This window comes from Caretta caretta, chromosome 6, assembly GCF_965140235.1.
Source record: "Caretta caretta isolate rCarCar2 chromosome 6, rCarCar1.hap1, whole genome shotgun sequence".
NCBI classification, from domain to species: domain Eukaryota; kingdom Metazoa; phylum Chordata; order Testudines; family Cheloniidae; genus Caretta; species Caretta caretta.
Window position 1 is genome coordinate 44,000,536 of NC_134211.1, and position 12,881 is coordinate 44,013,416.

Sequence of the window (12,881 nt, forward strand, 5' to 3'; positions counted from 1 at the left end):
ATTAATAGTGTATGAATCATTACTTAGGTGGGTGTAGAAACTCTGCTTTCTGCCTCCTCCACCCTAATGCACCTATTATTATCATATGCATGAATGGCCATTCAAGTTCTGGTCTATCTTTTTGTTTAAATTAAAGGCTGAGAAGCCACTCAGGAGTTTTCTGCATCCCATTATTCAGTCTTTTCACCCAGTTTCACATCCAATGGTTATCAAATGTTTGCCTTTAACTGATATCTAGCTGCAATTAAAAATAAATATTAAAAATATATTACAGCTCCAAGCCAGTGAACTTTTCAATGTTAAACAAGGACTGTGCTTCTGTGTCTCCAGGAGACAAACCCTCTGCATATTCAGAGCTTTGTGTGTTTCAGAGCTTATTACATTATTGCAGCTTCCATCCATTGGCCTTTACTCTCAGCAGTTTTTGACCTTAAAATTTCCAAATTAGCCTCTGCCCCACCCCCCGAAATACAAAATGCCCTAACAGATGGCAGTGATCTAATTCTAAGAATCAAACATTTATTTTATATGAATATTTATTATAGATGAAGGACAGAAGAACACCAACATATAATTGTTATTGCACAGTCAAAGCTTGGAAGCTGGATGCTTAGTCACTTCTTATGTCTCACTTAGGACAGGTTAAGCCATGAACAATTAACAATGCACTGAAGTACAGCATGTGCACTGATATTGTTCATTACTATGGCTACAACTGGCAGCCCTGCCATAGTCAACAGCATATCTGTTATGATCCTGCTTTGAGGATTGTATTATTCTCATGGTTTACTTTGGGTAGGGATGAAAACAAAGCAGGCAGATTCTCAGACAAGAATATATATGCGGGGGGGGAGGGGGGGGGAGTCATCAAAGGTTTAAACTGGGACCAGGATTTGGCCCCTGGAGTAAACTACATTCTGTTGGTATTAAACCGACAAGCCCTCCAAAAAAGTTAGATCTGCCCTGACTGTTGAAGAAAAGAGAGAAAACTTGCTTCATCGGAGGCTGAATCCAGTAAAGTGCTAAGTACGTTTAACTGCCATTAATATGAATAGGAACTGTGGGCACTTGGCAGCTCTTGGAATTTTCAGCAGGATGCGGGCTTGAATCCTTAAAGAAAAGATATTTCACTCAGATAAACTTTTCTATTTTTGTCATAATGGCTTTCGGAGCTTTTCATTAAGACTGTTTTCAACCAAAGATGGTCATTTATTATGGCTCTGCTTTGACTGAAATGCCTATTATTTAAATGAAGTGAACAGTCTATACTTTGCTAGCAAAGGGCAGGATAGATCTGAGGTTTTCATTGTTAGATTCCTATTCATGGTTAGAGGTCTCTGGAGGAAATCTTGCATTCTTTATTACTACTATTTCTCATATTTTATTTATATTTACTACTAATAAAATTACTCTGCGGCTGTTAGCAACAGTACCAGGTCCAAGCCTGGATAAAAGATAAGGGGTCTGCAGCTGGGTTTGTGACCCACTCAGGTAAAAACTTACTGCATCAGAAGCAGTTCAGTTAAACAAAACCTGAGGATGGTCGGTGCAGATGGAGCTCAAAACCCAAGTACGACAGATCTCAGTGAAAGTCAAAAGGAAGATAAAATCTCAGGACATCTAATCATGATAACCAAATCCGTAACAGGAATAGCAATGTGGAATGTACATATTCTGTATAGTATAGGAAAGCTAGCACATGTTAAGTGAGAAATGAAAAAATACCATCTGAGCATACTTGCGTTATTGAGACATGATGGGCAGGGTGTGGCAAGATGCTGTCTGATGGTGCTACAATCTTATACTCAGGAGGAGGAACACATGAAAGAGGTGTAGGAATTATGCTGATAACACCACAGTGAAAACCCCTGCTGGCTTGGAAGCCAGTGAACAACAGAACAACAACAGGGAGGCTCCAAACAACACATGCCAAGTGTAGAATAATCTAAGTACATGGACCAACAAATACAGCAAGCAACAGTGAAAAGTTTACATTCTATGAGCAGTGGCAAGTATTGGATTATGTGCCTAACCAGGCTGATGTTAGGTGACTTCAATGAACAAATCAGCAACAACTCTACTGGCTGGCAAAGAGTCATGAGCAAGAAGTGAAAGGCATCCAAACTAATAATGACAAATGGACCCTGAATCTCTGTGGCACAAGCATTCTAGAACAGACTCTTCCAAGACAAGAGGATTCACAAGCTCACATGGAGATCACCACACAATACATCTGTCAACCAGATAGACCATGTGTATATCTAAGAGATGGCATCTTCTTTGAGGGATGTCAAAGTCAGTAGAAGAGCAAGTGTTGGTTACTGTTTTTTAGTGGTCACATTACAACTAAACCACTCCACACAAGCCCTGCTGGGGTTAAGATGGTTAGCTGAGCCAATTAACTCTTCCCCTGGAGGAGGAGCCAGGGAGCAGGGATTAATTAGATGAGACTCAGCTGGATAGGTACAGGAAGGGCCTGTATAAAGCCCAGGAGCTGAGAGCAGGTGGGAGCTGCAGGGGAAGCAGTCTGCAGTTAGTTCTTGGGAGAAGGGAGCTACAGAGATAGGTATCAAATAATTAGTCCAGGGGTGGGCAAACTACGGCCCGCGGGGAACAGCGGCCAATGGGAGTTTCGGGGGAGGTACCCGCAGGTGGGGACAGTGCATGGAGCACTCTGTCCCCCTTCCCCAGGGGCCACAGGGTCATGATGCTGGCTGCTTCTGGGAGCAGCACAGGGCCAGGGCAGGCAGGGAGCTTGCCCTGGTCCCGCTGCGCGCTGCTGCCACCCCAGAGCCACTCCAGGTGAGTGGCCCCGGGCCGGAGCCCAAACCCCTCCTGCACCCCAGACCCAAACCCCCTGCCCTGAGCCCCCTGCCACACCCCACGCCCCTCCTGTACCCTGAGCCCCTTCCTGAACACTGCACCCCCTTCCAAACCCCGCACTCCCTCACATACTCCAACCCCCTGCCCCAGCCCTACATTCATGGCCCTGCATGCAATTTCCCTACCCAGATGTGGCCTTCAGGCCAAAAAGTTTGCCCACTCCTGAATTAGTCCCTGGGAGGTGGGAGTTTGGTCTGGCAAACCCAGGGGTGGGGGAGAAGCCAGGAAGATAGGAAAGACCCAGGGAAAGACAGCAAAGTTCAGAGGTAATAACCTTCGCTGCTAAATAGAGGGTCTCTGAGTTTGAACACGGAATAGAGAGGGATACCTGATAAGATGATCAACATAATAAGGAGTTTATATGTTGGAAATACATGTGCAGTAGGAATTGATACAGGTCTGGATAAATGGATCAGTAATGTGACTGAAGTTTGGTAATAACATGTACTATTGTCCATCTTCTTTGCATTATCAATAAACTGGGTGGTGAAGCAGACTACCAAAGGTGGTGTAAAATGCATTAGCAGACATCATTTTTAGGATCTTGTCTTTGCTGATGACATTATTTTACTAAGTATGATATGGAACAGAGTGCCCTTACAACAGAGATAGAACAGGAAGCAGCAAAAATTGGACTGAAAGTAAATACAGAGTAAACCAAGATGATGAAGTTAGAAGACTGGACAACTGGTGCAAAAGGTGGGTGTGGACAGAGAAGGAAAATGTGGAGTGTGATATTTGAATGTAGCTACAATAAAGATATTCATACGAGATTAGGAAAAGCGAACACCACTAAAGGAAGGATGAACAACATGTGGTCAAACAGAGGTCTCCACTCCTACTAAAGGTCAGATTGTTCCATGTGATTGCACTGACAATGCTACTGTAGGGAGCAGATGACAGTGGGCAAGAGATTGGAAGCTGCCCATTACACATATTTTAGGCAGATATTACACATTTCTTGAAAGGGCAAAATAATAAATGTAAGAGTAAGAAAATATTACCAAAGAAAGAAGGCTCAGGTGGCTGTGACATGGACACTATATGGAAGGTGGAGACTTGCTAAGTAAGCACTGAATTGGGTATCTGAAGAAGGAATGAGAATGAGAGGAAGGCCAAGGAGGAATTGGTAAAACACAATGACAGAGGATATCGAATGGTCTGGCATCAACTGGGCAAAAGTATCACAACTAGCGAGTGACCATAATCAGCAGTGGAACTAGACTGCCCAATGTGTCAGAGACAGAGGAACAACTAAGTTCTAAGATTGACACAGCATGAGCAGATGGCCTAGCACTATATTGGCTTCAGTCTTTCCTCTACAACAGAATTCTGAGAGTGGAGATGGGTAATTGTGCCTCCTTTCTGAAGACCCCCATTTGCAGGGTTCCAGAGGGATTTAAACTACTCCTGTTCCTCTTCAATAACTACGAAACCATTGGGAGAGATACTGAGATGCTTTGAGCTAGGCTGCCAAGGACACTCAACTACATATTATTCTCAATTGATGCAGACGCCACCACTACTAAAATGGCAGACCACCTACAGGAAATCATCTTTTGAATAAAGAACATCTAGCTCAAGCTGAATCCATGCAAGACCAGAGTGATCCTGGCTAGAAAGGGGAAATGTTTTAAAGAACTGGACAAGGCATTGTATCTTCATTTCCTGTTCTGTGGTAATTCAGACAATTTTTTTTAATTGTTGTTTTGGGTTGAACAACAATTTTTTTTTCTTAATTTTTCAGGAAAGCAAAAAAAAAAGTTGAAAAAAATTGTTTCGGGTCAGATGAAACATTTGGTTAGACTTAAAGAGAAACATTACATTTACATTCCAAGAATTTTCTTTTTTAATTTTTTAACAAAAAAAACAAAGGAAATATCAAAACAAAAAGTAATTTTGCATAAATATTAAAATGTTTCATTTAAATATATTGAAATGTTTTGCTTCGATTTTTTCAGATATTTTTTACTGAACCTATTTTGCAATTTTGACACATTCATTAAATGTTTCAGTGTCACTGAATTTGCATTTTTTGACAAAAGGTTTTGATAAAAAAATTGCCCACCTCTACAAGCATTCAGATACTGTGGTGATGGGTGGCAACATAAACATCTTTAGGTAGATAGATCTGATAGATATTCTGTGATCCCAAGGAGCTTTACAAGCATTAATTAATCCTCACAATGCACCTGTCAGATAAATAATTATGTCTATTTTTCAGGCAGATAAACTAAGGAACAGGGAGGCCAACAGGCATACACAAGGTTGTACAGTGATTTAGTGTCAGCAGTGGGAAAAATAACCCGTAATTTCTGACTCCCCACTCCCTGTGCTCTGTAGGGCCTGGTCTAACAAAAATTTACATGTGAGAGTTGAATAGGACTATTTATGTACCTAAAGTTGTGTGTGTGAATATCACTAGGAGTAGGTCTTCGTTAGCCTATCCTTACTCACTACTTTAAAAAGCCAGTTAGATGCATCTTAATGTCAATATTAAAACTAATAACTGAAAGATTTCAGTCATTTTTTAAATTGCTTGTATATAGTACCTATATTTTTCAGTTCACAAACTTAAATATTTTAGTTCACAAAGTAATATACTTTATACTGTATAATAGTAAAGGAAAGTGAAAGTTTTATTGCACACACACACACAGCTATTTCAAATATTGTGGGTCTGAAAAATGGGATACAAATCCAAGCTCTGTTTTCTTTCCAATAAGAGTTTATAAATTACTCTATAATCTAAAACAGGGATTGGCAACCTTTGGCACATGGCCCACAGGGGTAAGCCCCCTGGCGGGCTGGGCCGGTTTGTTCACCTGCCACGTCCGCAGGTTCGGCTGATAGCAGCTCCCACTGGCCGCAGTTCGCTGCTCCAGGCCAATGGGGGCTGCGGGAAGCAGCAGCCAGCACATCCCTCGGCCTGTGCCGCTTCCCACAGCCCCCATTGGCATAGAGCAGTGAACCGCGGCCAGTGGGAGCCGCGATCAGCCAAACCTGTGGACGTGGCAGGTAAACAAACCGGCCCAGCCCGTCGGGGGCTTATCCTGGTGGGCCGTGTGCCAAAGGTTGCCGATCCCTGATCTAAGAACTGAACTAAAGAGATAATCAATTGAAAGCTGTTTTAGATGCTTTAAGCAAAAGTTCTAGGGTGGGGGAAATATAATGGATTTAAAAAAAAAAGTATTTCTTCCTTTTTTCTTTTTTTCCTCCTCTCTCATTTTTGTCCTCATTTTTCCCATTTCAGTTTAGATTTATTCGTTTTTAAATGTCATACAGTGCATGCTTCATAAAAGACAAACTACATCACAGCAGTTTTAGATTAAATCTCAGGAAAAACTTCCTAACCGTAGGGGAATGGAACAAACTGCCTAGGGAAGTCATGGAAGCTCCTTCACTAGAGGTTTTCAAAAAGAGGCTGGATAGACATCTGTCTTGGATGGTTTAGACCCAAAAGATGCTGCATCTTATCAAGGAGTTAAGACTAGATGGCCCTTGGAATCTCTTCTAACCTATAATTCTAAGGTAGCATATACAGCTACATTTTATTATAGACACACATATATAAGGCTATGTTTTAGTCATGGGTTTTTTTAGTAAAAGTCATGGACAGGTCACAGGCAGTAAACAAAATTCACAGCCCATGACCTGTCCATGACTTTTACTATATACCCCTAATTAAAACTTGAGCGGGGAGCGGCGGGTGCTCTGAGGGGGGCAGAAGGGGGTGTCGTGGGTGCTGGGGGAGGTGGCCCAGGACTCCTGCTTGCATTGGGCGGGGAAGGGTTGGTGAGGCTGGCAGGGGCTCCCCACCCGGCTCCCCGTCCTTGCAGCTCCTAGGTGGCGAAGGGGCTAGGGGGCTTGTCTGCGCACTGCTCCCATCTCACCACAAGCAGCCAGGAACCGCAGCCAATGGTACCTGTGGGGGCGGGGCCCGTGGGCACGGGCAGCACCCTCTGGCCCCTCCGCTGCCTAGGAGCTGCAGGGCCATGCCAGGGGGAGCCCTCCTCCCCGAGATAAGTGCCTCCCCCCTGCCCCGGCCAACCCCCTGCCCCTAGTCTGAGCTCCCTCCCACAGACCCAAACTGCTGCTGCTGGCCCAGAGGCTGCCCCTGAGTCAGCACCAGCCGCTGCAGAAGTCATGGAGGTCATGGAAAGTCATGGAATCTGATACACAGATTTTGTTTATTTTGTGTATAACTAATGCTTATTCAGCAGAAGCCATTAAAACACAGCATTTGCTGAAACATTTAGATTTATTTAGTTGGATCAAAACTATTTGGCAATTTCGTATTGAGTTCATGAATAGTTGCAATCGATACAAAATAGCATTTTTTGGTAAATAAACTACTAGTCCATAAAATTTTGCCCAGGTCTAGTTTATATAACATGGCCAGTGGGCGATAAAGGATTAATATAGTAAGTTGTGCAAAGCTTGGACACTTGAGTAATGTATTCAAGATGTATGGTGCTGTTAATTTAGATCTGCCAATTTAGGTCAAGCCATCTATAATATTTCCAAATAATTTTTAATATAATTTGATTTACTTAATTATTGTAGGTTCTTAAATACAACCATTTTGCAGTTATTTAATAGATCCCATCATTGCCCTCTGGCAGGTGTTCTCTATTCGTTCAAAATATGTAATGCTAAGTTACCAATTGAGTAACACACAATAAGTAGGAGATTGATTATATTATTCCTAGTTGACAAGAATAGAACAAAAAGAAAAGGAGTACTTGTGGCACCTTAGAGACTAACCAATTTATTTGAGCATGAGCTTTCGTGAGCTACAGAAGTGAGCTGTAGCTCACGAAAGCTCATGCTCAAATAAATTGGTTAGTCTCTAAGGTGCCACAAGTACTCCTTTTCTTTTTGCGAATACAGACTAACACGGCTGTTCCTCTCAAAGAATAGAACAGGCATTCTAACCTTCTCTCCTCCAGCAATTTTCTGCAAATATTCCAGTTGGAGGCTTTATGGGCTTGATTCAACAATGATTTTTATCTCATTTACACCAGTGTAAATCAGGAGTAACTCCACTGACTTCAAAAGACTAAAACCTATGTATGTTTGACTAGACTAAAGCCTTACAGTTAAGTAAAACAGAACTAAATGCAACCCCCACCCTCCACACCATTCTTCCCTCTTCAAGTATTAAGAAAATATCTTACAGATTTTTGTCCATATCATTCAACTGGCTTCGAGAAAGGTGTGAAATACTGTCAAGAGACAGGATTAAGTGACAGTAATAATAATTATTTCCATTTTTATTGCATCTTTCAACTGATCATCTCAAAACACTTCAAATAGTAATTAATTTTACTGAAGGCTACACTAAGAGGTTAATTGTCTTGCACAGGGTCACAGGGTCACATACCAAAAGTTCAACTTTGCTACCCTTGAAATCATTGGGAGGTCAATCACTGGGAGAGCTGAGAATGGAGCCTGAGTCTTCTGTGTCACAATCTCCTTCCCTAACCAGTTGACAACAATCTGGGACAAATTCTGCTCTCAGTTAGACTGGTGATCTATCCCATTGTGTTCCAAAGGTGGTAGGGGATGGTGCAGAATCACTGAATTGTAACTAAGATCAGAATGTTGTCCCTAGTATTTCACTCAGGATTATACCCTAGCCTGAATGCACCATGAATGAGATCCCATTGAAGGTAAAACTGAACGCAAAAGAGACAGAACTTTATATAAAAATAGGAAAAATGAAGAGTAAAATTAACTCAAAATTTTAGAGGTACCTATTTGCTGACCTCAATTGAAGATGTACTCATTTACACCAGTGTTGAACTGACCTTAAACATATACAGTGTAACAAACAAGAAGTCAGGAGATTCTAATTTAAAGTTTGTTTTGTGTTTTGACTCCTGCCACTGATACTGGTCTTTATTACCGTACATTACTGATGCTTCACCGAGGTCAGTGCTCAATGTAATTGAGAATTGAGAATTTGGCCTGCCATGTTTTCAACTGGTTAGAGAAGAGAACTGGGATAAACAAGTCCTGTGCTCTGCTTTGCTATTGACTTTAGGACAGTACTCCCATTTTAATACGATTGCCAGATTATCTTGATAATTTGTCTTAATTGTCCTGACACACATTGCCATGACTACTTTGGCAAGACTAATTTTGATCTGCTTATTTTTATACTGAAAAATCAAATTAAGCATATTCTTTTCATTTTTAGCCCAAAGCAAAGCTTAAGTGTTGGGGTTTTTGTTGTTGTTTTGTTCTCTCTCTCCAAAAATAAAATAAAATAAAAAAACCACAACAACCCCTCAAACAATAATAAATGCCTAAACAGGTGGCAAAGAAGATACAATGCTTTGTAAAGGAATGGATTCCCCTCCCAAGCTTTCAGAGAACAGTGAGGAAAAAGTACTTTCAGATATTATTAATATTGCCTTGGAAGCTTTTTAATTGCTGATTATAAAATGCACCTTATTTCTCCTTTACAGCAGAATGCTTCCATATATGTATCTGGACAAAGCTATTTCTATTTTCAAAAGCATAGTATGACATGGATATAGGCTGCATTTCAGCAATGCAGTTAAACATGCACTTAACTTTAAGCACAAGTAGCACCATTGACTTCCGTAAAACTACCCTATCTTTAAGTACCTTGCTGAATTGGGGCCACAGTATCTGATCTTGCTCCCACTGAAGCCAATGGAAATTTTCCTATTAACATAAGTGAGACTATGATCATTCCTAAACCCATTTAATAAAATCCACATCTTGTTAAACAAGCATTCACAATCTGGCTCAGATACAAATAAGAGGAGTATCAACCTTCACCAAAAATCATATTTTGTCAAATGTTTGCAAAGCTTTGCAAAATCATTTAATTCCCTTTTTTATTTACCCTATTCTTATGTTCACCCCATTCTTGTCTTTTGAGCCTGAAAATAAATTAGATATGGCTAAATAAATAAAATAAATATATCATCAACTAGTATTTCAAGCCAGGGTGGAAACAGACGTTAACCAAGAAATCTGGGAAAACAGCTTTCAAATGGTATTAAAATGTTCTGTTATCTGATGACCAATTGAAGACAGACGTTTACAGAGATGTTCTGTTTATTTAAGTACTGATATTTATAGGAGACATTTCCTTATTTATGTCCTAGCAGCAAACCAGTTATACAAGAGAAATGAGAAACGGTTGTAATTTTCTATGCAGTAGTAAAATCTGACCATTTATGCTCAACAGAATAACAGTAACACACAAAGATTGATTAAATTGTCCCTGGTTAATGGAGGGTTTAGACAAAAATTAATGACGACTTTCATCTGACTTCATGGGTTACAATACTGAGAACCAGATCCTATTTCTTTTTAAGTCAATGGGCAAATCACCCACTGATTTTAATAAGATCAAGATTGGACCTTTGGGGCCTGATTAAATTCTTATGGACACTCTTTTCAATCTGGTATGACTCCACTTAAATCAATGGAATTATACCAGTATAAAGTGGTATATGGGAGAGTAAAGGGCTTTCGGGTGCAGCCTCCTTAGAGCAAGGCCTAAGGTCTTCTTGGTCATCACAGCACTGTGCATAATAAATAAATAAGTATAACTTTGGTCATGCAAAGCTATTTGAGATTAAATAAATCACAAGGGAGGAGGGTAGAAAGACAGAAGAAACAAACAAGAATACAGAAGAAAGGACAGAGAATCACTCACAGTAGCCTGCTGTTTTTCTGCTTTCTCAGCTGCCTCATTAAGCTGCTTTTGAAAGGCCTCCTGGAGAGATTTCATTTCTTCCCTAAGTCATTGAAAAGAAAAAAAACCACAAACTTCACCACTACTCTCCATTAGGAAATATGGTGGTGGTTGTTATTGTTGTTTACTTTAGTTTAACAAACAGACTCTTTTAATTATGCAGCATAACAACCAGGAGTGTTGTGTGTCTATGTGTTTTATTAACAAAACCATAAGGGGTCAGTGAACTCCAGTGCTGATGCAAAATATATGTATAAATAAAATGGTAAGTAGCTACTTTTTGTATCTATCAAGCACAAACATGTGCAAAACATCTGTTAATTGTGTAATTTCTAGTGAAAAGAATAGTCACAGTAACAGTGAAGTAAGGAAAGAAAAGCACTTTGAACAAGGAAATATACTACTGTCTACGAGAGCTTGTTTATATTTGCTTTTAAAGAAAAGAGAAATTCTAGCTAGTAAACCTAAGCCACTAGTTCTCTTTCTAGAAGCAAATTATAAACTAGGATCTTTTAAGAAGTTGTCTAATTGTTTAAAAGAAACATCACCAAAAAATATAGAGAATTTTGGAAAGTTTAGCTACTGAGATCCAGCCCCTTTGCATTGTTCAGGAAGTGAAAAGGGACCACAAACTGGCAACACATGGCAATCAAGGATTCCTGTGGAACAAGAGAATTCCCTTCTGGCACAATTATGTCTGATACAAGTCTTACTCTAGCCACCCCCTTCACTCCAACACAGACCATTTGCCAGGGTTGTGGTGCTGCTACAACAGTGACATATCTTAGAGCATTCTAACAGCATTATCAGGGATGCCACTCACACAGACCAACCCTCAGGATCAGGAAGCTGGAACCCCTGCCTGCCTTGAGCAGGGCTCAGGTGCAGGAGACAGTTTAGCCCAGTGACTGCCTGACTGGTGTAGAATGAGGTTTGTACATGATGAGGCAAGAAGTACCTGAGTTGCTGGCTCATCTACCATATTAGTCCTCATCTACACTGGTACTAGAAACCTTGGGAGTTCTGGGTAGTACAGATTTAACTGCAACAGTGCTTGAAACAGCCGGTGAAGCCAGAGAGCCATCAGCAGCAGCACTTCCAATGTTGTCTAATATAGACAAAGTTTGTGTCATTTTGAAGGGTTAACAATACATACATTGAAGTGACAGAACTTGACCACCATGGGAGACAACCATTTTCTACCGCAGCTTAAAAACTACACCAGAGCTCAGAAGAGAAGGGATTAAAGTTGGACTTCTGAAGGAGGAACACTAGGGTCAGATCCTCAGATGGTGTAAATCTGCACATCTTCATTGACGTCAACAGTGCTACCTCATCTTGTATCAGCTGAGATTCTCAAAACCAATGAGGAGTCCGGTGGCATCTTAAAGACTAACAGATTTATTTGGGCATAAGCTTTCGTGGGTAAAAAAAACCACTTCTTCAGATACATGGAGTGAAAATTACAGATGCAGGCATAAATATACTGATACATGAAGAGAAGAGAGTTACCCTACTAGCGGGGAACCAGTGTTAACAGGGCCAATTCAATCAGAGGGGCGTTGCTCGCACATGATGGAATACATCACATTAGTAGATGTGCAGGTGAATATGCCATCATGCCATCAATGCCCCTCTGCCATGTACATTGGTACTTCAACCAAAAAACCCTTCAAAAACAGACATCAAAGAGAAACTGCAGAGCTACAATTAATTTGCAAATGTAACACCATTAATTTGGGCTTGAATAGGGACTGGGAGTAGCTGGCTCACTACAAAAGCAATTTTCCCTCTCTTGGTATTGACACCTCCTCATCAATTATTGAGAGTGCACCACATCCACCCTGATTGAATTGGCCTCATCAACACTGGTTCTCCACTTGTAGGGTAACTCCCTTCTCTTCATGTGTCAGTATATTTATGCCTGCATCTGTAATTTTCTCTCTATGCATCTGAAAAAGTGGATTTTTTATCCACAAAAGCTTATGCCCAAATAAATCTGTTAGTCTTTAAGGTGCCACCGGACTCCTCATTGTTTTTGTGGATACAGACTAACATGGCTACCCCTCTGATAGCTGAGATTCTGGCATCCTACGCTTTACTGGATTCATGCTATATAACAGGCTTAGTCAACATGCAGCCCATAAGGCAAATGCAGTCCGCATTTCTACAAACAAAGTACATTGTGAGTTTAATGCTGAAAGGCTGCCCAAAGTGATGATGGGTCCTAGCATCTTGATCCGGCTGGTTTTCT

At 40.8% G+C, this 12,881-nt stretch overlaps 1 protein-coding gene across 5 annotated transcripts in view; it reads right to left on the reverse strand.

The window, feature by feature from the left end:
• LUZP2 (leucine zipper protein 2) overlaps positions 1 to 12,881 on the reverse strand; it is a 339,015-nt gene that overhangs the window by 176,385 nt on the left and 149,749 nt on the right. For all 5 annotated transcript variants that reach the window (XM_048853684.2, XM_048853683.2, XM_048853679.2 and 2 more), the window contains exon 4: positions 10,589 to 10,670. In XM_048853684.2, the coding sequence (XP_048709641.1) occupies positions 10,589 to 10,670 (82 nt within the window). The remainder of the gene's footprint in view (positions 1 to 10,588; positions 10,671 to 12,881) is intronic.